This window comes from Solea solea, chromosome 3, assembly GCF_958295425.1.
Source record: "Solea solea chromosome 3, fSolSol10.1, whole genome shotgun sequence".
NCBI lineage: Eukaryota > Metazoa > Chordata > Actinopteri > Pleuronectiformes > Soleidae > Solea > Solea solea.
The window spans coordinates 11,178,031-11,200,265 of NC_081136.1; the positions used below are offsets into that span (position 1 = coordinate 11,178,031).

General features: G+C 41.3%; 1 protein-coding gene across 1 annotated transcript; it reads left to right on the forward strand.

Annotated features, from left to right (window-relative positions):
• Window positions 1–1,150: 1,150 nt before the first annotated feature.
• nat8l (N-acetyltransferase 8-like) lies at window positions 1,151–15,876 on the forward strand. Its single transcript, XM_058624319.1, has 3 exons — window positions 1,151–1,628; window positions 3,666–3,830; window positions 15,278–15,876. The coding sequence occupies exons 1-3, from the start codon at window positions 1,319–1,321 to the stop codon at window positions 15,643–15,645; spliced, it is 843 nt and encodes a 280-aa protein (XP_058480302.1). The 5' UTR covers window positions 1,151–1,318; the 3' UTR covers window positions 15,646–15,876.
• Window positions 15,877–22,235: the final 6,359 nt, after the last annotated feature.

The window sequence follows — 22,235 nt, forward strand, 5'->3', positions numbered from 1 at the left end:
CACTTGCCTCTATCAAAGAAAACTTCATGGCATATTATTCTTGTATGTGCCCTTGGTGCGCAATAATAAAATACCTTTTTATTATTTTTATTGCAGTAAGAAAAAACATCCTGTTTATATAATTATTGTCAATACTACCACTACTAATAATAATAATACTATAATAAATAATAATAAACCTTTTTCTAATTATTTTTTATTATATTGATGATTTCAAAATAAAAGCATACCAATAACTGGCTGCACCGTCGACGACGAAAGCGTCACTTCGTGTTATAAGAGTAACGGTTAATTAAAGGGGAGTGTCGCGGGACAACAAAGGAGCAGAGCGAGCATCTTCATCAACGCCATCATCTTTTTCATCATCATCATCATCATCACCATACAGCCGTTGTGATAGTCGCTGCCAGTGACCGGCAGCTAAAATTGTACGTATACAAAACAGGGTGATGGGAGGTTTGAGGTGCGCAGTAAAGGCGAGGTGTGAGCTCCATGTTGGTCAGGAGGACGTTTGACAGGAGGAGCAGGGAGACGGAGCGGAGAGAAGCCGCTGGAGGAATCACTGCAGTGCAGCAGAGCTGTCAGTCAGAGAGGAGGAGGCTCCTCTGCTGCTGCTGCTGCTGCTGCACACACTCACCACACCGACTGCACTCAACGCTTTCACGTGTCAATAAAAACGCCTCATAATAATCACCCCTTACATCCATGTGTTACCAGTGGCCTTTCCTATGTGCGCAACAGCAGCAGCAGCAGCAGCAGCAGCATCATATGTGATGCGTTCATGAAACAGACAATAAAAAACCCACCCAAACCTAAAGCTGCTTTTGTCCAGAAGCTGCTGCATTTTGACGCAACAGCCTCTGATTTACCTTTGCGCCTTTAGTGCCGCTTCTCACAACCACAGAGTCTCAACAAAGCGAGGGTCTTCCTCGTTCTAAGACAAGCATGAAGATAAACCTGATCAGAAACACACACACACACAAACATGCGCAAACACACACACTCACACACTGTCTCTCCCTCCTCCCTCACCAGCTAACGACGTATCACGTCCACCAATCTGGGCAGCGGGAGGACAAACCCCGAACCCCCGAACCCCTGTCTACCCGCCCCGCCTGCTTATAAATACCGCCTGAATCACGCCGGCAGATCTTGGTCGACAGAAACGCTCAGGGTTGCAGCAGAACATCCCTCTTTCGTCTTATCCCCCTTCATCGTCTCTCTGTTTTTTAAGAAAACCTCACACCACCATCATCAACATCATCCATTCTCACAGTTTGCCCCGCTGAACTGTAGTTGTTTTTTTACGGCCAGTTGCATGCATTTGTCGTCTCCCAAAATGGTTTGCGAGACTAAAATCGTTGCGGACGAACACGATGCTATACCCGGGACCAAAAAAGAGTCGATGATGTGGAGCTCCGCCGCGTCCGGCGCGGCTCTCAGTCCCGCAGCTGAGGCCAGGGATGTGCTGAGGAAAGATGCGGTTTTTATCCGAGAGTTCGAGTGCGGGGATCAGGAGGAGGTGCGCCGCATCTTTTACGAGGGTATTATGGAGAGGATACCCAACACGGCGTTCAGGGGACTGAAGCAGCAGCCCAAGACCCAGTTTTTGTACGCGTTTCTCACAGGTAAGTGCCTCCTTTACTTTGCATTAGGAAGATTTTTATTTATTCACCAACGTTCCACTTAAAAACAAAACATTCATTTGGAATTCAATCCATTATCTGGAGGCTCCCGGTCACAGTGAAGCCTCTGATGCGCAAACTAATGTGCCGTTATCTGGGAATGTGGTCTAAAAATGCCGCACAGTGTAACGTTTCTCTGCACGATCTGGCCCCTGCCGACGGCGCACACTTCAGGTGGAAAGTGTTGGCCGACCCCACGCTGTGCTGTGCGTCCGAACAAAAGGCATGACCACCAGGCACAGGTGTATGGTGCATGTGTGGAACCGGCGAGCCTGCTGGCTGCTGCTGTGACGACATGCCGGTGCCGTGCATGACTGAATCAATGGATGTGAGGATTGGTCCGCAGGGTGCGCGCACGTCTCCCGAAGCACACCCCTTATTACCCCGCGGCGCGCACACGCGCCGTGCACACACCTCCTCCACCTCCCCCGCTTCTGCTCAGCAGCCAATGCGCCACATATGCACTCAACCGATTTGACTTCAAATTACAGCATTTTCATCACACACTAGAATATTTTTTTTATTGCACCACCTTTAGCTTTGAGTATGGCATCATTCACTGTTCCCATAACATTATGCTATCTCACATTTATATCAGTCCCGTTGCATAAATGTGTTGCCAATATCTTGTATTTACAAAGGAGTTGAACACATTTCGTCAAAGTCTTCTCCAGCTCATCCCAAAGATTCTCAATGGCATTAAGGTGTTGATCCTGAAGTGACCAATCCATGTGTGAGCCTGATGAATCTTGGCATTGTCATCTTGGATTATGCTCAAAAAGAAACTGGATATTTAATATATGGTTATATATATATATGTTATTAACATAACACTGCTGAACTCAACCTGACCAACTGAAGAGACCCCAGATCCCACTAATACCCTAATGAAAAACAAACAAACAGAAAAACAGGCCACTGTAGTATGTTATAAATATGTTAGTGCTGCCTCTGCCTGTAATGTCCCCCATTAACTGTGTAAAACAGAGTCCTTTCCCCTCTATATTCCAGCACTGATGCTTCACACCATGCTGGGGTGCTGTGGTGTAAAGTAACTTCTAGGTTTGTGCCTGTCACACACTCGGCAACATGCTCCGCAGCACCCAGCAGCCTGCATGTTTAGTAGTGGGCGACCCCCAGCGTCACATCCCGCTAATTACTCTAATATTGCTGCTTTGATGAATTCAACTCATGGAATGTACAAGAGGGTGCTTCCCAAAGTTCTCCGCCGCATCCAGAAAACACCCACAGATTCTTCTGCCATGATTTCACTCAAATGTGAAACTGACTCTTCAAACATTTGGGGAAAGAAAAGGCTCAGTTATGTGTTTTATTTTTTTTGTCTACGGCTGTTAAGAGCCAAAAATCAAGTTCCAATGAATGTTATGTCACTTTACAACTATTTACTCTTCCTATGAATATACTTGGTATGAATTTGCAGAAATACAGCAGCCAAATTGACGTGTTAGTCACTTGATTTCTCAACATGCCAACTTTTCCACCTCCCTCAAGAGTAAAACAATTATCTATTTATCTGGTATTTCATTTTTGAATCTTTGGAGTTTCCTTTCAGGGTTTGTTTTATGTGCTAGTCAGATAAGAGTCTCGTTTAACTTTTGTCCACCAATAATCACATTTGAATTTTTGGGATGGGAGTCATGTCCCTCTATTTGGAGGAGTGAGGCCAAGAACCTTTTGAAGCACCCTCATACACACATACACACAGTGTCAAGGTGTGTGATTTGACTGCAGCTATGCTAATGTGCCTTAGAAATGTCACTTTTACCGCCATGTGTGAAACTAATCCCGATTTCCCCTTAAAGTGTTCATATTGTGTTTTGATGCAACTGTTTCACTTAATGATGCTTTGAAAGTATATTGTGCCTGCTCTGTTTCTTCTATGGTCAAATTCCGCCAAAATCAAACATGTGATTCTCTCTTCTGACAGGTTTCGTTTATTTTTCTTCCATTTCTCCATAGTAATGTGCTTTTTCGTCACCAAATCCGTCACGCTGACGTGCTGTGCGCCCCTCATTCTCATGGGTGCACGCTACTTCTACAGCAGGAAAGTTATCCAGAGTTATCTGGACTGTGCTCTGCACACGGACATGGCTGACATAGAGGCGTATTACATGAAACCCACAGGTAAGACGTGGGAGACACATCTCACCACAGTAGGGTCAGTAATCAATGTATTTTGTTGGGTTTGATCATTTGGCAATGCTCCACCACCAGCGTTAATTTAAAGTGATAGTTAAAGGGATTTTTTTTTTTTTTTTTTATTGTACACACACGCCTCCTGCTGGTACAGGTCTGTCATATAAACTAGAGCTTTTAAAGCCGTTTTATGGGGTTTCGCTCTTTAAAACTTTTAAAGAGCAAAAAAAGAAATAGATGGTTTAGAGAAGGTTCTGTTTCCATGTGGATAAGACCTAAAATGCGTACACCCACCCCCCACCAGACATATTTTTCTGTCCGTACTAGCGCACTTTCCCTTCAAAAGGTATCAATCGATAAGTAGAAAAGTTAAGGGCTGTGACTTTGCTGCAGCAGAAACGATAAAACACAAAGCCTTTGGATCAGGAGATGTAAGGGAGTGTGACTGACACACTTAAAGCTCTAACGCAGAAGGAGTCTTCAGGCAACTCATCACACATGCACATGATGTTTCTGCATTCCCTCTCTTCCATCCTTTTTTCTCACCACTCCTCCTCCACGCATCTCCTTCTACATTCCTTCCCCCTCCTGCTTCCTCTCTGGCCACAGGACTGGAGGTGGGGGTGCATCTCAGAGCAATTGATCTTGTGGAGGAAAACTGCTGATGCACTTTCTGCAGCAAACACAGAATTGGCAAGGCTCATTTCCTCCACTAAAACCTCTAATTGAACAAAGCGTATTTTTACTCAAGAGTTTCAATTTCATTTGGATGTTTTTGATGATAACACACATCACATTTGTTATACATTCCCTTTGTCCTAACTTACAGGACATCCTCTTTTAACCCAAACCACATGGCCAGTATAGAAAGCAGGGGTTAGTTAAACCAGTCAATTGCCCCCCATTGTGTCATTCTCTCTGACACTGTGCCCTCTGGTCTGATAATCCACTGCATACACAACTGCAATTTAGCATTCCTATTATTGCTGCATGGCTGTGATGGTTTAGGGCGGGTCAGGCCCCACCGCTCTTGGACAATGCTAACGATTACCTCCAAGCTGAATGAATGGACCCAAGGGGTGGGGGTGGGGGTGGGGGCACCTGGGTTCCAACACAAATTCCGGACTTAGAGGCACGTCTGTTGTGACGGTGTGTGTAATGTGTTATGCGTGAGCGTAGTTGCGCGTAGCACGTGCATGATTACGTGAGACAATGGCGCTCAGCACTGAGAACTTGCTGCGCTTCAAGCAAGTGGATCCAACATGGATGCCCAAGTTAGACCAGTGAGTGTGTGTTATTGGGCTTTAACGACTAAACATGTGCAATAATTAACCATTGTCCAACCAAGTCAGTTAAACATGACAGCAGCCATAATAGTGACAGGTATGTCTAATAAAGGCATGTGTGTATGATGATATGACACATTTTTGATTGGTCCCACTACAGGAGCAGCAGAAAACAATAATAAGTAGGACTCATTCATTATAAACAGCAGGAAATGTAAGAAATAATGAAAAATATTAACGCGGCAAAATACGGCATCAGATGAAAGACAATCAATTCAGTAAAGAAAAAGAAAGAGTCCACATACGCTTAAAAAACATGAATTGAACAAACTCAAATAAGTGAATACTGACCACAGTCTGCTTGGGACAAAAGAACTAACTGACCAACTGGAGCCACACACACACACACGCCGCAAATACACCGATCAATACTCTTATCTCCTATGTGTGTGTGTGTGTGTGTGTGTGTGATGAGATCACTTACTCTGCTGCCACTTAAGGCCAGCTGTCACCTTTTTCTTCACTCCACAATAAAATGTGTGTGTGTGTGTGTATGTGTGAAGGTGGAGGGGTTGTAAAGCAAATTCAGGGAAACAATGGATGGGAGTATAAATGTCTGTGGACGAGCGAAAAAACTAAGACAAGTCTAATACACACAGTACATTTTCAAATCAATCAAAGAACTAAATTTAACATCTCAACCCAAATTCAGTCATCATATGAAGCCATTCAGCATTTGCTGACATAAACGACCAATAATGAATCAACCTGGTAATCAATATGTCACCATACACTGTAGCTGTGTCCTCGTTGGCTTCTTTGAATGAGGCTGACGGTTTGCCTTCACCAGATAGTTTTAAAAATATCAGATTTTTACAATGTTTTGTCTAATTAGGGGTAAAAACCAGCAGTCAGGCTTTGAGGGGCGGGAAAAACGAAGGGGGAATTGGTGACTTATGCTGTGTTTCTATCATAGTGCAGTTGAGTTTCTTAAAGTACGGTGCGGTTTGGAACGGAAAAGCCCTGGATCAGACTTGTGTATTGACACAATAGTACCTTTACTTGGTAGGCGGGGTGTGTGCTGGGCCCAATGGCCACGTCAGGGAGATACGTAGCCCAACACACGGCGATACTGAAAGTGACACAAGAGACACCAACAACACAGTAGACAACAATTGAGGACATCCAGCAGCTAGTTTCTTCGTGCTTGGTTTGCGGCCATTTGCCTCAAGCTTAATACGAGAAGAGAAAGAAACACCGTTTTTTCTGTCACCCAATCAGCTGACTGTGGTGGGTGGGGCTAGACTGTCTCATTTCTCAGAGCGCCTGACTGTCTTCTAACTAAGACAGAGCTTGTATTTGCTTATAAAAATCACTGGAAATGAAAGCTGATTAAACACATAGGTAAGAAAATGTTTCCCTTCAGGTTTAAGCAGTATATTTAAACCATATCACTTCCTTTGAATTTGCTCAATCACTTTAGGTCACTGTGAGGCAGTGAAAAAGTGAAGGTAATATAATGAGGCCGACACTAGACACGGAGTGAAACCCTCCTAGGCTAAATCTGATACCCACTCAGTCATACTGGTGGTTCAGAGCAGCGTCATTACCATTGCAGGGTCTCATCCAGGCAGGAGACATGATAATACCGGCCGGTCAGTCTCAGTGTAGCTCTGTATTATGTGTGGGATGAGTTTGAGCTTGAGAGGAGCAGCTTCCCTCCAGTGGTACTGGGCTTATTTTAGCTCTGATCGACAGAAAGAGGGAGAGAGAGACTGGGACAGAAGTGGGAAAAACGTGCAAGGGGGGGGGGGGGGGCTACGTAGAGAATGGGGGCACTACAGAGCATGTGATGGTGTGTTCCTCAATGACATAAGATACAGTAAATGTTCTGTTTGTGAGACAGAGAAATAGAGCGTATGCTGATGAGCACACAGACAAAGGGTTCATTTAGGTAGATTTCAGAGCTGTCAGCTGAAGGACCCAAGATTAACAAGCCGTTCCTCTATCTATCCTTCCCTCCCTTCATCCCAGCTTCTTGTCGAACAAGGGCATTTTTTTCTACCCTACCTGTCCCCCTCCTCCTCCTCTTTCTGTCTCATCAGTGCAGCGGCCAACTGGGTTATCCATCATCCTGACACAGTGGAAGTGCTGCTTCCGCCCAGCTAAGGAAACACATGCAAAAACACAGAGCAAAGGAGTAACTGGCAGATCATAGTACACATTTACAAACAGTGCAATTCACAGTAAACTTGAATACGTTAACGAAACAGCAAGACAAGTCGCTCATGACGATGCATAATGATGAATGAAAAAAGCTCTATACTTGTTTTCAGCTTCTGACGTGTGGCAATTTGCTGCTTTTATCACCGTAACTTCACCGTAACATCCATCAGACATCATGTTGAAATCTTTAACTCTTTTTCATTGTTTACTGAATGAAAAACATTTATTAGTAGCGCTGTCCCAGTTTTATTGTGTATAACTGAAGCCGTCAGTGTCCAGTGTGTGACATTTAGAATCCTTGGCAGAAACCTTGTTTGTTTAACTGTGGTGTGTGAGTGTATAATCACTGTAAAATCATTTGGATTTCATAGCCTTAAAATAAGTCTTTTATAAATACTTTTGTCAAGGGTCATGCTTTACAGTCATTGGCTTACGCCGCCATGTTTCTACAGCGGCCTATACACGGTAGAGCAGAGGTCTCAAACTCGTGGCCCACTACTCAACATCAATAACAACCAGTTAAACTGAGTTATTTTTAAAAATAATTTTTGCGTTGTTTCATAGACGCCCAAATGCTTTTATTTTGAAATTCTGTGAAATATCACAAAAATTGTTTCTGCTATATCATGATTTAAAACTCATATCACCCATCACCACTGAACACTTTTTTTTTTCACTTGACCAGACTTCATGACCAGACTAGATGCTCAGTGGCCCCCAGGACATTTGAGTTTGAGACTCCTGCTGCAGAGTGTACGTTTCTGGAAGAAGAACAAAGTTCTGGTATATGAAGGCCACCGTAGTTCCATTTGTTACAGTCTACAGTCTCACCATTAGATATCAGTCATTCTTACACACTGGACATTTAAAGTACCATGAATGAGCCTAAAAGTACATAGAAACACAGAGGAAAGCAGGACAACGAAGAGGTTCTTCAGCTGTCACTCCGTTAGCCATGTAGTTGTTTACATGTTGGTCTGACTGCTGTTCCTCGACAGTACACTTCACAAGTCCATTTCCTCTCCGAGATTGTGAACACGTGCAGTGTTTTAAGGACATAAGAGTCGATCATTAATAATGTATTGAGATCTCACAAGCCTCAGCCTCTGTTTCAACATTCAAAAATCAATACTGAACAAAGACATTGGGGGGGAAAAAAAAGAAAAGCTGATGACGAGTGAACAGCAGCTGCACTAACTGCGACACAGTGCATTTTCCACACTACCGTGACTCTCTGGTGAGTGATCACGGGGCTTGATGGTGACAGATAACTGATTTTCAAGCCTATTATTGATAGGTGGGTGATTAGTTGTGTGGTGTATAGATCTGAGGTGATTTCATTTACAACATACAGTTGAGCCTGTCCCTCCCTAATAGCCTTTGAGCCTAGAGGTCGACCAACATGGGTTTTTCTGTGGCTGATGCCGATTTTTAGAAATCAGGCAGCCAATTGACGATAACTGACAGTCGTTTTTTTTTTTGTAACAATCAGTCCATGCTGATTTAAAAAAACAAATAAAAGAAGTAAAATATTGGCCTGATTAATTGGCCCAACTGATGAATCGGTCTACCTCTACATTCCCACTAGCACCTTTTTGAATTAAAAAGACTACAGTCCACACTACAGTATTTAAAAGGCAACAACAGAAAAGTTTAAAACACTGCAGGCAAAAACGGCGACCTTTTGACCTTTAAATCTATGTAATAGTCTCAGTTTCACTTCATCATCAGCCTCATTAGTGCAGAGAAAATCAGCTCCCTGTTTAGACCGGCATGTGTATGACCAGCGTACCTGAATGGTCATGTGATGGAACAGATTTCTTCTGAAACTGGACTTAGCTGCATGGATGTAGCCAGAGGCTCAGGCTGTTGCTATATGTGAGCAATGGCATGCTCACAGTAAAGGGTAGAATGTGTGTAAAATGTGGACAAGTGCTGTAGTAGCTGCGTGTTTGCATACAAACAACATGTGTAGATGGGCAGGGAAGCAGTAAAACCGAGAGTAAAGGGCCAGATAATGAGCTCCTCTTAGCTAATGGAAATGTGATGCGTGAGTCTCTGTAAAGTGTATACATTATAACACACAGGTCAGTGCATCAGTCCACCTTGCATACCGAGTTCACCTTTAAGACTATGTTAATGGCAGAGGCATCGTCAGTCTATCCAAGTAAACATGAATTATTCATTTTTCTGTAACTGCATTGCTGTAAAGCACATCACCTGCGTTCGCTCTCATTTACCCGTGATAGAGGACGAATCTGCTGATGTGTGGGTTTTTCATGTGACAGGCTAGCTCGATCATACTCCCAGCATGCACTCTGATCTGAAGAGAGGGTGTGATATAGCTGTATGTACAGTATATGACTGATTAGACCACTTTCTCAGTTCACCGCAACTGGCATCAGCTGCCTGTCTATGTGATTTAAGGCTGCAATTTATGATTGTTTTTTTTTTTTACTTTCTAAATTAAATGATGAGTGGTTTGGTCTATAGAATATCAGAGACATGCTTGGTTTTGTCCACAAACCAAAATAAATTTAAAGTTCAGAAAATGTTCACATTTAAGAAGCTGAAAAATATAAGTAAAATAGCAACATTTATAGATAAAATCAATAATCAACAAATCATAGGTAAGCAATGAAATTAGTAATTGATTAAGACCCTGTTCAGACCAGAAGGTCAGGTTTCTGAACACTCCCAATCTGTCCCAAATGTTTCTTGACATCCAATCACAAAAACCACATTCGGAGGTAATTTCCTGAGCTGCATTAATGCAATCTGTTTCAGGACATATAGTAATGTATATAATATCTATTTATTTTTTTACACTAATGAGCGCACATATGATGATTTCATTGTAGCAACTGCTACAATATTAAAACTGATTGCCACATGATTTCTCTCCCTAATTTAATCATTTCACATTCACACTCATTAAAACATAACTTTAACGTAACCAGTCATGCAATACTACCAGACCTGACTGAGGGAGTGTTATACAGCAGCAGAGCAGGGGGGTGGGCGGGGGCAAGAAGCTTTTATCCTGTCAAACTGCTGGACGACCAAGTTTTTAAAGCAGTTGAATTCACTTCTTCTATGAATTTTGTGTTTTCAGTCATTCTCTAATCTTAGTAGAGTATCCCGGGTGACACACAATTTAACACCGCTATACTAAGAAAGACAGAGAGAGTCGTGTGGAGCTGAGAGACTAAATGAGCAATGTGTGAACTCATGTGACAATGATTTGAATCTCACAAACATGTGTTAGTATTGAAAAGTTACGCTCATATGACAGGATCACGGAGGACAGATGTTAATACCAGGTCTGAGCAGGACCAAAAATAACACATACTTTCACCATGTGGCTATTAATACACAAAACAACTAAGAGGAGAACACAGATAATAGAGTAGAGCTACTTGTGTGCTTTCATCAGGACAAACTAACACCTACAGAAGTGAACTGCAGGGCGGTGTCTAGACTGAACGCTTATCAAGTGAATTAGCCCGCTAGGTTTCATCTGGAAGAAAAGAGAGTAATCGTGTTAGACGCTACAGCAAGTACGCAGGAGTCCATTTGCAAGTGTTGAAGAATGCGTGCAGGTTTTTTCATACAGGGTTCACGTCACACCATCGGCAAGTATTTAACACTACTTCAGTACTTCGCTGTAGGGGACCGGACTCTCTCATCTTCAGGACTGAATAAGCCTCTTGGATGAAACATCTTCAAGCTTAACACAAGCAAGTCCAGTCACCTATAGCTAACTACTGAAGACGACTATGAGCTGAATGAGTGAGAGGCTTCACGGACATATTTAACAAAGGCATATCCCTTTAAAGAAGTTACACAAATTAAATTAAGGAAACAGTCATAAAACTTAGAATCACTTATGTTATTTCCACAATACATAGCTCTTTCTTCTGGTTCTCGCCTTAATTTACATTATTTCTCATCATGAGCTCTTCAGGACCCCTCCCCCTCTGAAATAATGGTAGATTCTCTGTCCTCCCTCCCCCCCTTCACATTTGTATGCCCCTAGCAGCAATAATGGACCCTTTCAGACTCATCCTTATACTGTTAGCGCAGATGCCTCGCCTCCCTCCTCCTCTGCTCACGCTTTCTTTCACAGAAAACAGATGAATGACTTTGTCTTTGTCCTGCTTCACTCTCTTTTTCTTACTTAGCTGATTCAAAAGACGTAACTGACTTTACTTGTACTCATCGAAAGATGGATAATGCAATGACTGTAGTACTGGTGTCGGAAGCTTTTTTTCTTCGGCACTGAGCAGCTGGGCTGGAGAACAGCTCAGGAATAGCTGATGTGATGTGAAGGACTGAGCTGCCTCTTGTTTATTAAGTGATATCTAAAGTAGCAGATTGAGGCAGTAGAAAGATATGAAATAAGGCAGAAAATTGGCTGGATGCAAAGATACCGACATCCCAAAATCTTTAGCAGCAATAGGTAAAGATGGAGATCGTTGTCACTTGTATCTCAACACACTCTTCAACTAGTCTTTTTAATTTTGCAGCTTTAACTTTTGACTTTGTGATGCAATAATTAATCAACAAATGACAGACAGCTGGAGCCATCACCAAAATATATGATATATGGAATATTTTTTAAATTAAACAAAGTTCCGATTTCAGTCCCTTAAATGTAAGAACTTGTGGCAAATATAGCGAAACAAAAAGACCCCGCCCAGTAAAAATACTCTAAAACTAAAATCTAACACAATGATTCAACTATCCTAAAGTTATTGTTTCTCAAGTAATGATTTTTTTGAAAGAAAACTGAGTGAAGGAGTTCTGAGAAGCTGGTTCTTCATCAGCATGCTAACATACTCGCAGCAATCATCTCAAACCAATGTAATCCTCCTTAAAGCTCCCCTCTTTCATTTTCATTCTTTCTCTTTTTCTCATACTCATTCCCACTGGTTTAAGCCAGTGGGATTGTGCATCTGCGAGTTGGCATCCATGCAGGTTTATATGGGATTTGGCTCCAAGTGGCATGAGTGGGAACTCAAGACTTGGGTAAAAACTCAAATTTCTTCTTCACTTTTGGCAGTATAGCAAATTCCTGGGTAATTTCCAGCACAACACCCCTTTTTTAGCAGGTTGAAAAAAACAAACCCTGGGTATTCCTGCTAATTTTAGTGTAAAAGAGGCTTCAGTGTCTCTTAAGTGCTTATCTCCCTCAGTAGCACAGCTCTCAGTAGTAATAACGACAGCTCACTACAGTTCAGTAGTATCACTGTCAGATGCAGCAGATGTGAAATTACATTAGGACGCTTTGACAAGAAAAGCAGATCAGAGGGAGATAACATACTGTACTTTAGTGTGGGTCATTGTTGAGTAAGCTTTTTGAGACATGGTGTTAAGTAATGCACAGTCTGATGAGCAGATAGGCAGCGGGTGGTTGGCATGCATTCTTTCCTGTGCTGCCCTCATTCCTGGTACAGGCACAGTTCAGACAGATGGTCAGGAGGGCTTTGTGGAAGAGTGCCCCCCCCAGCTTTAACACACACACACACACACAGTAGTGTAATAAGGCCAGCAGAGCACCACATGACTTGACACTGCAGATTTGACCTCTATCTATATTGAAACATCATTCCATAGATATAGTGGATGCTGTGATTTGCACAGACAATCTCTCAAAACATCAATCAAACAACCATAAGACAAGCCTTGTTTATGTGCGAGGCATACCTTATGGTCAGCATGCAATCTGCGTCAATATGCTCTGAAACTGCTAGGTGGCATACAAAGAAGAGTTTTGTTTTCACATCACACGCATCAGATACAATAGACTAGTAAAAGAGATGTGGGAAGTCTCTTAGTCTCAATGTTTGATACAGCTTACATGTGACTTCTTCCCTATGCTTTTTTAATTATGCCATAAAAAACTCTTTATCTCTTTCCAAAACATTAATCGCCTCTGCGATCTAGACCTGCTATAAAGATAGCCCTCCCCCCACATAAATTAAATTTGTGAGCAACACACTCAGAAAAAAGTGCTGTGACAAATTCTGGAGCTTCTAAAGTCCCGGGCAGTCATCATGTACAGTACTTTCTCGAGCATTTATATAAACCATGCTTCAGAGAGTGACCGAGACGTGCCTGGGACACATCACCCCAACAGTGGGTTGTTGGGCAGCCAGTGATCATACTTATCCCTCATCAGGGTGGTGTGTGCTCCACCGTTGGACCTTTTTGGCTTTGTCAGGAGCTAAATGCTAAATCAGTGGTGGTATCCATCGACGAGAGAGGGAGAACTGTGATTGGCCGTTTGAAGACTTGCAAATAAGAGGGCACACTCCAAGGAGCTTATAATATGAACCCTCTTTCATGAAGGGATGTTTTTTCATTTCCTCTGTGCAGGGTTTTGCACAGGTAGTGCATTTACAATTTCAAGGAGCTACTACATGAATTCCTGCCCCCAAACAGATTAGTGAAACACTGAGAAGGCAGTAAGTCTGTCGGGTTTCCCTGTTGCTGCATCTTACATTATGAGAGTTGCTGATTCTGTAACAGGAGCTTAATTCAGGTCTCCAGGGGCACAAAAATAAAATGCTTAACATGCTGGGAATCCAACAGAAACATGGTGGCACTGTTTGTTTTTAAAATGTATGTGTTTATGAGAGAGAGACTCAGCAGAAATAAAGAGGATAACAAGTTATGTGTCAAGGCAAAGGGGAATGAGAGAAAGAATTTGGATTTAAAACTCTACATGCAGCTCAGCCTCTGCCCATCAAAGAATAGTCACATCTCCTTCATCTATAACAAAACAGATGGCACTGTGGTACAACTACTGCCAACATACAGTTGTGTAACAGAAACAGAACAATGAAAGGACAATTTGCCTTGAAAGATTATGATAAGTAAAGTGATTTTAGCTAAGGCTATGCACCTAAATGCAATTCATTTAAATGTATTATCTTGATGTACAGTACTTGACCAATTGTCTCGCAGCTAATGAAGTTCAAGTCTAATGACACGGCCAACAAAAGAAAACTACTACTTGATAATAAATGGGTTGATCTGTACTCTGGTGGAAGAGCATTGTCTGTTGACATTTTTATTTGTACTGTTCTAACCTTGTTTGTATGTCCAAATATGTGTGAGTGTTTAATTTCTCCCGATTGTCTGGTGTATTAACCCTGGGATACAAGCTGTTGTAAAATGCCGATCTTTTGACCCTGTCCTTTTCATTTGACAAAATAAGATTCAAATTTATGTCACACAATCATGAAAACTTGAAGAAAAATATATAAATGTATTCTTGTTCAGGAAAAGATCAATGAGCCTGTTCCATCACACCTGCACTTTAAATGGGGAGCATCTGACTGGCTAATGCCATTCGGCACCAGTCAGTCACTGGTCTCATCTTGTTTGAGCTTACTGTTTGACATGCTACAAAATGCTGCTAATAGAAACACAGAAAGTATATAATTAAATTACAAAGTGTACAGTGGAACAGCTACTTAATAATACAGTAATTAAATAGTAAGTATAGATCAGTTAACCCTAAAATAACTGGCTTGTCAAAATAGCAGCAGCCAATTTAGAATGACATTGAGGAAAATTCGGGAAATATGTTAGCTTAGCACAAAAACTGGAAACAGCTAACCTTTGCCACCTACCATTAAAGTTCACAAGATAATAAGAAGACAGAAGAAGTTTCAATTTAACCAAATACTTAGATTTCTACTCCTATTCTTACTCTTAATTGTGATTATTATCGAGTTTGATTTTGTTACCCATGAACCGAGTCATATTAGTGGTTTCAATTCATTATGCTAAGCTAACTGAACATTATTACATGTCACTATAAGAGATTAGATCGGTCTAGTTTAACATCCCAAATGATGAAATAATATTGATACTAATGTCATCAAACATCTCATCTCTTGTTTCTGTCAGGTTCCTGTTTCTGGGTGGCAGTGCTTGACGGACGTGTTGTGGGCATTGTGGCAGCGCAGGGCTGCGAGGATGACAACACGGTTGAGCTGCGGCGCATGTCGGTGGATTCTCACTACCGCGGCAAAGGCATCGCAAAAGCCCTGGGCCGTCGCGTTCTGGAGTTTGCGGTGCGCAACAACTATGCGGCTGTTGTCCTCGGTACGACGGCTGTCAAGATGGCTGCCCACAAGCTGTACGAGTCACTAGGCTTCCGGCGAATGGGCCAGAGTGACGACTACACGCTTCCCGGGATGAGCCGCACGCCTCTGGAGAGGCTCTTCTTCCAGATCCGCTACAGCCGCTACCGCTTGCAGCTCCGTGAGGAGTGAGAGGTGACAGAGAGAGGGAGAGAAAGAGATGGAGAGAGGGAGAGGGAGATGGAGAGAGAGAGGGACAGAGAGAGAGAGAGAGAGCAATGACCCTCCTTCACCCGAGAGCCCTGACCACATCCTCTCCTCTGACAGCTTTTATTTATTTTGTGTCGTTAGAGATAACTTCAAGTACAAATTAATACTTCTGCTATTTCATCTTTAAAGTCACTAACGTTTTTATTACTATTATGCTTTTGTTGCTGTTGTTTTTGTATTATACTTTTACATTTTAAATAAGAGGTGGTTTCTTTCCTTCTACCTTATCAATCAATTTTTTTTTGTACTTTAACACCTCCCTTTTTGTTCTGGGATTTAAAAAAATGGCATTCACAGAAGACTAAATGGCATCCCAACTAGGCACCCTCCTCGGCCCCTTTGGTTTTAAACCCATGTGACTAAGATCAATACTCCCTTTCATGACTATTCCACAGTTCCTCTCTATGCTTACACACACACGTTTGCTCTAGATTCACACTCAGTTCTGGTCTCATTAGAGCTGTGGAGAGGGTCTCTGATAGGTTGGAGTGACAGGAGGGTGGTGCTTTCTCGCCACAGCATCCCCCTGACAGATTCCAAGATACGATATAGCTGCACATCGGAGTTTATGTATGTGTGTGTCACTATTGGGAGTGTGTGACTGTGTATGTGTGTATTTGACGAGGACATGGTTAGACATTACTCCATGCCTCAACAGTTGACGATGAATTAAGCTGTTTTTATTTGGCGTGAACAGATGCGCACGTTTCTTTCTATGAGTCACGTATTATCTAACTAACATTACTACTTTCTACAAGTGCTTATAAATTGTTTACGGATTGAATCAAGAGGAATCCTAACATTTTGAATATGTTTACTATTTGACTGATAATTAGTAATTTTATAACTTTTAACACATATTACCACATTGTAATATGCAAATTTTCACATAGTAGCTGAAGTCTACACACCACATACTTGATCCAGGTTATAACTTGGATATGAAAGGACAACAGGCAATACTTGCAATCCCAGTTTCAGCATCCCAAAACTGAGCACAAATAGCAAAATGTTATTGAAACAAATATACTGGCATTAGCATTCCACCTCCTCCATTCACTTATGTAGAAAAACTGATGTAGCGAACTGAGCATCACATTTTCTCCCATAGCACCTCTCTCCATCTCCATCCTTCAAACATACAGTAGAACCAGCAGTAGATTCAACCATCCATGACTCTGAGCCTAAGTTGTGTCATGAAATTGTTTGTAAAAAGAAAAATATAAAGTAAAATACAAAAAAACACAAAAGAAGAAAAAAGAGAAAAAAAAAACAAAAAAAAAACAGAATATAAATATAATCCTCATGAAGTTCGCACTGACCCTCCTCACCTTTCCACCCTTTCCCTCCAAACTCCCCCAACCCCCCACTCATGGCTCTGTCTGCAACCCTGGGCCAGACCCCACACCTTCAATTTGAACCCCACACACCCTCTGCCAACCTTTGACCTTTCCTGCCCCTGGGCCTGACCCATTCCTCCATCACCTCTGCATGCGCCTCAGAGCCTTGCTGCACTGCTTTTACTCCATTTGAAGCTTGTTGGACAAACCCTAAACCCTGCCCCTTACTACTCTGATGTCATCTGGGCAGTACGATGCTGCCTCTGCAAATTCAGATTAGTGCCAGGATGCATGTGTGGTTATATGCGTGTAGGAGTGTGTGTGTGTGTGTGTGTGTGTGAGACGAGGTCATGTGTGTGTTGATGCAGTCTTTAAGGAACACTCACCAACTGCAGCACTGCCTGGATGACATCGTGCCTGTCAGCCAACCAACTGTAGAATGCAAAAAGCAATGCAAGTGTGGCATGCCTCTGTACCCAGTGTGTGTACGGTGCCTGCCCTGGAAAAGTACAGAAAAAAATATTAACTGATATACATATATATATATACCATATATATAAATACAGTACATATAAAAAGAAAATAAGCTTCTTTTTTTTTTTAAACTGAAACTTTTAAAGAAATGTGTTTCTTTTTTTTTTTTTGAAAAAAATTGTACCATTTGCATGAAATGTGTCTTTGAATGCAAATATCACTTTTAGGGGAGAAACCCCTAGCACATGGCATACAGTGGAACCATAGAATTTTTATAATGTTTTTTTTATTATTATCTTAAAGAGCAAGAATCATTTGGAGCCAGCTGACTATTATTTGTGAAATTATATCCCATTTTAAAATGTTTGCTAAATTGGAAAACAGGCCTTTTCTGATATATCAATCACTGGCTTGAGGACAATTGCTGGAAATCATCACAGTATTTCTAATGTTTAAGCAGCTTGCAGAAAGAGAATAACCTCCATGGATATTTAGTGAATGGCAAAAGAACATAAAATAAATTAATATGTAAAATAAAATAATGTAGTTCAGTATGAAAACAAGGTGAAGATGATTTCTTGTCATAGGCAGATAAAGGAAACACGGCCGGGGAAGGTCAAATGATGAGACTTCGCTCCAAGTGTCACAGGGAATTTGACATTTAATTTGCCTCATTATTTTTTTAAATAGCAACGTACATGAAGAAAACAATAGCTACTTGTTGCTCATGTATGTCAGGTGCCATGGTACTAAGGCTGATTTCCATCCCTTTACTTTTTCAAGCCACTGGAATCAGACACATCGACAAGAGCATTTGCAAATGACAACACTTTAAAGTTAAGATTTCCCTCTGAACTTCTACAAACAAACAAAAGGCACAAATGCACTGAAAGCATGTAAAAGTATTGTTTTCAAAAACACATTTGTTGATTTTTTCTTTGGGAAGGCCCACACTACCTTGATGCCTCTGCTTTGAACATGGCACTGTTCTGACATGGTATAAATATCCTTCCTGACTGATCCACGCTACGAAAGCTGAGAATGGCCGTTGTCACAAAAAATCCTTCTTCGCTCTGTCATCTCGAGATTATGGAATAATCGCCCTCTCGTTTTCTTGTGATAACGGGATAGGAAAAGATAAAAGCTTGTTGGCTCATCAGGTTGTACTTTAGCAAGGGTCTAAACACAGGCAGAACTCAGAAGTGTTGGGTCTTATCATGAGATAACCAAATACATTATCTTCTTATACCAAGATAATGCATTCATTTATCTCATTATCACAAGATTACAAGATGTTATCCAGAAATTATGAGAAATGATTTCTTAATCTCAAGATAACTGAATGAAATAATATAGTAGTGACCATGGCTGCTCTCGGCTTTCGTACCAATCAGCTTGTTAAAGATAAAACTGAAGGTTCCCAACCTGTCCTGTATGTGGCCTCAGATCACTTCTGAATGTGATTTGAGGACACGTGTGATGGATAAACTGATATCCTCTAACCTGAAGTTTTCGTTTAAACAGTAATCAGTTCTCATACTTTGATTTCCACCACAATATTAACACTGATCGCTTAATGATTTCACACAAACATGTTGATATGTGACAAATCTGTACAGTCAGACTCATATAAAAATGATTTTGTTCTTGTGAACAGATATGAGGGTACATTTTAATGCCAGGTGAGCACAGTCATACGTGTATGTGTGCTAGTCACACGTGATCACGTGATGTTAATACTAGATGCAAGTGGGGCCAGAGGGACCAGAATGTATTATGGTGCAACAGCTACTACTAAACTAAGCAAGACAGTAGAAAACAGGACGCAACAGCTAAACTACAGTGGCATGTCTGCAAACATATTAAATCAGACTGAACATATATATTTAAACATTTATTTCCACAACAAAAAAACAGTCAAATGTGATGTCACAAGCCTCAGATTTCATCTGTCAAGCGACTTAATGTCCATTAAAGGTCCATGTTCTTTGTAAGACCTGGTTGAGGTCTGGAGTTTGAGAGAAACGAGCAGGATGGGCTGAGCTTAGGCGGACTGTAAAATGAACTGTAGCCTGGATCTAATGGAAGAATGTGAAGCCTGTTAACGCTGAGCCATTTCTGCTGCTGCCAATGTCAGTGTTTGCCTGGTGAAATTGAAAATGCTCCCTTATATATATTTTGGGAGAAACTATAATTATCCTTATACTCTGAACAAAGGTGGTATTCAAAACGCCTTTGCCTTGGCCTTATGCACTGGACTCTAATAAGTTTCAATACCTTATGGTCTGCATGGCTTCAGGTGGTTACAAAGGGCAAGTTTGAATTGTAAAGCAGAAGTGCACTGACTATAATACATTTATGTCTGTTTTCATGTGAAAGCTATGCCATACACTGTTAAAGCTGCAGTGTGTAACTTTGAAATATTAACACCATTCAAATCATTGATTGATGAGTTCACACAATGCTGATTAAGCCTATCAGCTCCACACGACTGTCTCTCTGTGTTTCTCAGTATAGCATTGTTTTGTTTTCTTGTCTGTGGAGACACAGAGTGATGTGTTTGGCATCATGACTGATGGAGGGAAGGCGGAAGTGCAACAGCTACGCTGGTTAAGTGAGACTGCAGTGAAGTTTGGGTTAAAGAATACCTGGAGAAAACCATGAGTGAGGTGAAACCAATGTTGAAAGACAATTTTAGGTTAAGGGGTTAACCCCTGTTATCTGAAGCATGAGTGAGGTAGAGAGATACTGAAACAAATGCTGAAAGAGAACCGTTGGGAGGTGGACCAAGAGTCGTCCTTTCAGAAATCTCTGCAGTTTCAGCCGAGGAGTTGGGGAGTAATGACACTAGCAGTGTTTTGGGGACAGAAGTTACACACTGGAGCTTTAAGTCTCGCCTCCCATTTGAAAGTGGTATTGCATACTTAATGTTAGAATGTAGTAATCAATTAAACTGTATGCAACTTCAACCAGAGTGTAAAATGAGTTTCAAACCATTTCTCTGAAATGTTCTGCTGATGTACAATCCAAAAACAAAAAATCTTACACCTTTCATATTTGGTTTTCTGTGATTTCCTTTTTCTTCAGTAAAAGTGTGCTTTGCTATTGGTTGAGGTTTGACAACTGCCACATAAAGGCCTCCTTTATTTCAAAGTGCTTAACCCAAAAATGATCAGCTGGTGGTCTCACTCTGATGGCAGATGCAGAGGCACAAGCTGAGGCTGATTTTACACAGCAGCGATTTAGACATGTTTGTTACAGGTCATATTAACGATGGCTCCGTCCAGTTCTTTAAAGTCGGGACAGTGTGACAGTGAACCAGCACACACCTTGAAACTGAGGGAGTTAAATGGAACTTAGCCATGAACAATTAGATTTTCCTACTGTGACCTGTCAAAGTGGCTGCTGTGCAAAGGGCCCACTGACTTCATCCTCTGGCCACATTAAGTTCCGGTAAAGGTTAATATAAAAAAAATTGTTATGGTCTATATTATATTCACTTTGTGTATTGGCAAAGGAGCATGGAACTCAAAACTGCACAAATGTAGAGAACTCATGGATGCGTTGTGTTACTTTGATGGTGTGTGTCCATGCTCAATAGCCTGGGGGGAAAACTCTCACAGGTATGAATGTAAACTGACTGCATTTATTATTATTATTATTATAATAATTTTTAATGTTTTTGAATCTTTTCTGGTTGCTTCTTTTAACTTTATGGGTAAGAAGAAAAGAGGAAAAAGGGTGAAAAGCAAAATCGGTTCTGATTAAACCACTACATTAGAAGTTAGACATTTCTATGTAATTGTAAATAGCTCTATCTCTGCTATGTCTGATGTATTATTTGCTGCAACCTGTCATCCTTGGTGGTTTTAACCAATCCTGATGGAGTTCATTATTTTTTTTGTCTCAGAAGATGGCTGTTGTCGCCTGGAATGTTTCACCTAACGAGGAGGGCGAGGGAGGAATGTACCACATTGGCAGTTTTAAAGGGGAGAGGGGTGTGGTGGGGCGGCGTGGGAGGAGGTATTCAGAATCAGGGCTCCACAGCATGGACTCCCTCTCTCTCTCTACCTCTGGTGAGGATTTTGCTCCACTGCAGCAAAATACAAAAGGACTCAACTCTGGACTGAGGCCACAGGTGCCAACAACTCATAAGCACTTGTAGCACAACTGTGTCTTGTTTTGCTAAAACCGTACAGATAGGTTTTTTGTTTTAAATATTTCCTATACGAATATTCTCCTGTAATACTGACTGTATGTATCTTTCACATACATCATATTAAAAACATGTGATGTATGTAATTCATACTTTGAACTGAGGTGGAAATTTCAAAGGTGACAGTAACTGCTGCATTTTTATTACTTGTGTAGCTATATTTTGTTCAACACAACCCTATTTGGTATTATTTGGAAAGATCCTGCCCATGTGCCATCTAATTAAGCAATAAATACAAAAAATAGAAATAAAACACTCAAAATAATGACCCACTATGTACGAGGATGTTATTTAAATACACTAAATGCTGCATTAATGTTATATCCCTGATAATGTATCAGTTGGTGGCAGTATTGCAACATTGTCATTCATGACGGGGTGTTTGATTGTTGGTTGTTTCTGTTTTCTGTGTTTTCTTTACAAAGATGTGTTTTTAAAAAACTCAGAGTTAAAGTACACAGGTGTACCTCTGCATGTTTGTA

Coding starts and splice junctions, on each gene's coding strand:
- nat8l (XM_058624319.1), top strand. CDS start 1,319: ATGCATTTGTCGTCTCCCAAAATGGTTTGCGAGACTAAAATCGTTGCG. Junction 1,629..3,665: donor TTTGTACGCGTTTCTCACAG/GTAAGTGCCTCC, acceptor ATTTCTCCATAG/TAATGTGCTTTTTCGTCACC. Junction 3,831..15,277: donor GTATTACATGAAACCCACAG/GTAAGACGTGGG, acceptor TGTTTCTGTCAG/GTTCCTGTTTCTGGGTGGCA.